Source organism: Lasiodiplodia theobromae, assembly GCF_012971845.1.
Source record: "Lasiodiplodia theobromae strain AM2As chromosome Unknown scaffold_19, whole genome shotgun sequence".
NCBI lineage: Eukaryota > Fungi > Ascomycota > Dothideomycetes > Botryosphaeriales > Botryosphaeriaceae > Lasiodiplodia > Lasiodiplodia theobromae.
Window position 1 is genome coordinate 730,192 of NW_023336398.1, and position 3,777 is coordinate 733,968.

Consider the following 3,777-nt stretch of genomic DNA (forward strand, 5'->3'; position numbering starts at 1 on the left):
GGCATTTTCCTTGCGAGAATTGGAAAGAACATAGATTCCTCAATATTGTGATGTCCCTCCAAATGCTGACAGAAGTCCAAGCCGAACCGCAGAAATTGGTGCAAAGACATGCCGGCTGGTCGTTTATTGGAAACACAGGCCTCGTACATGGTTGTCCAGGAACGTCGAAACATATCATGCTTGAAAAAGTTTGTTAACAATCCAATTCACGAAGTTCTCATTAGAATTACTCACGAAGAAATTCATCTTCACCGCATGGCGGTTGTACTGTTGAAATTCGCTGTCCGTCAACTTTGGTAGTGCTACTGTGTCTTGATTCGCAGTCGTGTCTTTCGAGTTTTCAAGGGTTGAGCGAGTTGGAATGCTCATATGAACGAGTCTTCTTATTTTCTGCCACATCATTGCGTAGTACAGGCTTTGGAAACGCGGCACTCTTGTCTCTAATTAAACATTTTGCAAAGGTGATTTCCTAATGTAATATCGAAAGCCTATTTGTAAGCACGGAACTGTTTGATCCGTTGTTCCGATGCACACAGAGGTAATCTCTCACACGATTGTTCCTTCCTCTCCGATTCTGAAACAATAACATTAATAATTCATGGGCGAATATAGACCTAGCGGAAAGCTAAATACTGAAGACGGCAAGTCTCGACGAATTGCTGCCTCAGCGTAGCAAGTCAGAAAGCTCTTGAGGGTTCGTATCGGAATCTAAGATCCCGCGTCCCGGCTTGTTTTGTCAGCACTTCAATTGCAATCCAGAAATCTCCGAGAGTGGCGCTTTGTGGTATAAAATACATTTCAAGTTCTCAAACAACAGAGTTGCATCCATGTGTCCTCTCTACTCCCCAAATACCAACATAACCCGCCGTGCTTAGCCATGTGAGTCTTCAAACAAGTACAGTCTTTCAGCAAGATAGTTGCGTCTATACAGTCAGACAAACCACTCTATATCTCTGTAAAATTGATCCAAACCCCCTTTCGAAGCTCATCTTGAAAGTTTTGGCCTTCACGAAACTGAATATTGAGAAGTACGTTTATTTCAATTATTATTCTTCTCTCATCACACCCTGAGTGTCCCCAGTCTACCAAAGAAAAATAGAATACCACATAGCCCGGCGGATATACTCAGGGTGTTTCCTGAACGGAATCCTTTCGGGTCCGCCGTGGCGGTGACCAGAGAGCTCTATTTGCACCATTTACGTTGTGCAACAGGTTCAATGCCAAACGGGAGATGTCGGCTTGAAGTCCTCGGCACAATACGGTGATCCAAATACACTTTTCGGCTTTTGCAGCTAACTGTGTGTGGATCTGGAATCTAGATTCATGTTTCTCTTACTAGCACAGATACTAGAAAATATCATGGAAAAATTTGCAGATCAAATGCAATTGAACACTACACGGTTACCACTTCTCGACATAAGGTCTGATATCCATCTCCCAAGTAAAGCAGTTTCTTGGCTGCATGTGCAGGTACCAATAAGCGTCCGCGATCTGATAAACTGTTAGCAGAAAGAAAGCAAACATGGATGAGACAACTTACAGCAGCAGGACTGATCATCGCGTCGGGATTCGTCTCCTTGACAAGTTCCCTGACCTGTGGCGTGTCGACGAAGCCATCAACAATCGCATGAGATACGTGGACACCTTGTGGCCCGAATTCTTTCGCCAGAGACTGTGCTAGAGATCTCTGAATCCACTTTCCAGCGGCAAAAGCGGCCATCTGAGAGGAGCTCTTGAGGGCAGCAGTTGCACCAGTGAAAATGAGCGATGGAGGGTGTTGTGAATTTGCAACGGAGGCAAGTAGAAGAGGGATTGTGGCCTGGGCGAAGAGAAAGGCCCCGTTGCCGGGGACCTCACAGCTTGAGGCAAATTCACCCTGGGTGAGCTCGAGGAACGGTTTCCGTACGAACTTCCCACCAGCGTTGAAGATTGCGGCCTACAACCCCCAAATTAGTGCCTGTATTGGGGAGGGGAAAGCTCATCTTCGGTGTGTAAGGACAGAGACGAGTAATAAGGCATACCGAAAGACCATAGCCCTCTCCAAACTCCGCACCAATAGTTGCCATAGCAGCCTGAAGGCTGGTCGAGCTGGAAAGATCTGTCGCAATGCCGAGGGCCTTCCCTCCACTTGAATTGATTTCAGCGACGACGTCATTGAAGCTTTCTGGTTTCCGAGCCAGGCACACGACGGGATACTGGGATGCAAACTTCCGGGCTATGGCTGCGCCTGCGCCTGGCCCCACTCCTGCCACAACGGCAAGTAATGGACGGCTCATTGTTTGAATGGTGCGAACATAAAATCGAAATGGACGGTGTCAAGGGACAGATGTAGTGCAGAAGTGATTTCAACGGGGACGAGAAGTTAAGAATGTTTAGGCGATGACACGGAGAAACTGTATGCAACTTGCATGACCAGATGCACAGTTATATATCAAGATCGAGAAGGCATAGACTTCGACCGGTTCATCTGGCGCTAAGTTTGCCGCAAACGTCAGTCTTCCCGTGGGTGGCGTCGGTCCGACCCCGAGCGCTAACCGAACCCGTTCATTATTGGTAAGCCGCACCTTTGGACAGGCCGAACGCGCTAGCTTATGTTATTCGGTATTTTTCTAAATACTACGCGCTGGTGCATTATACAGCTTGATCAACTCATTGGTCCAAGCTTTCATAAAATCGCACTGTTTCGCGCGTTAGCATTCTCCCCTACCGGAGTCAATTCGATACCTTGCATTTCGAACTTGGTCTTTATTCTCATGGGCCACTCCTCACTGAATGGGCTTCATAGTTGTCTGATACTACTGGTGTTTGACAAGAGAAATTATAGGTGTCGACATAGGTAAAGAAATTAATGCACCATGGTTTGCTGCTATCAATTGGAATCTGAGCCATTGACAAGCCAGATCCAATTGTGCGAGAGTATATTCGTTGATCTCCTATAGTATGAAATCTCCAAAATTAGTCCCTCAATCTGAATCGGTCTCCAACACCAGGTAAGCCAGTCGATACCAGCCCGAAATACCATGTGCGAAGGCGCCGGTCTATTTGATAATTGTCTATTTAAAATCATGCAGAAAACTGGTTGATCTGTTTCTTACTGCAATCCCGCACCACTAACGTCCCTTCCGATCATGTCCCGTCATCAATCCACATGCAGACCTCCGCACGCAAAAAGATGAACACGATTAATCCAGCGGGCTTTCTTCTCGCATAACATTCCAACCATGTACGCAATCTCCTCCCGTTCGCGCACCCTCGGTCCAACGGGTGTGAGGTTGATGAAAGGCTTGAACATGCCTGAGGTCTTCACATCCGCCAAGGCTCCCTCCAACGCTGTTGTCTGCGTCGGGCCAGGCGACATGGCATTGACGGTACATCCGTACTTGAGCAGAAGATCCTTTGCCCATACGTTTGTGATGTCGAAGAGCTTGCTAAATTTTGTAAGTCACCTTTTAAACGAGGTCAAGTAGTGTTGGGAATTGTATCTGGCGATTTGGACCACGTTCGGCAGTTCCGTGCATGGGGATTAACGCTCGCACTCGCTCAGAACTATGTGTCGCATTACGTCAGCTTCAAATCGGTAGCTCGGCCTTCGGAGTATCCGAGTGATTAACTAACTCGCGTTGAACGGTCACGAGCGGCCGTGTAGATTTCTAGCAAGAACTGGTCATGATTCGGCGCTGCCGCTTGAAATTCTAACGCTTGCTCGTAACTCTGAGCTTCTAAATCTCTTTCCTGACGGATTTTGACCCCAACACAGATTCTGTTCACGATTTTCCC

The 3,777-nt window shown here is 47.2% G+C and overlaps 1 protein-coding gene across 1 annotated transcript; it reads right to left on the bottom strand.

Moving 5' to 3' along the window:
• Positions 1 to 1,401: 1,401 nt before the first annotated feature.
• On the bottom strand, positions 1,402 to 2,276 carry LTHEOB_6712 (Short-chain dehydrogenase/reductase SDR; the record flags this gene model as incomplete). The annotated part of the gene is made up of 3 exons (XM_035515999.1): positions 1,402 to 1,491; positions 1,541 to 1,936; positions 2,022 to 2,276. 3 exons carry the CDS (start codon positions 2,274 to 2,276, stop codon positions 1,402 to 1,404), a joined length of 741 nt encoding a protein of 246 aa, XP_035372747.1.
• Between the last annotated feature and the right edge of the window lie 1,501 nt (positions 2,277 to 3,777).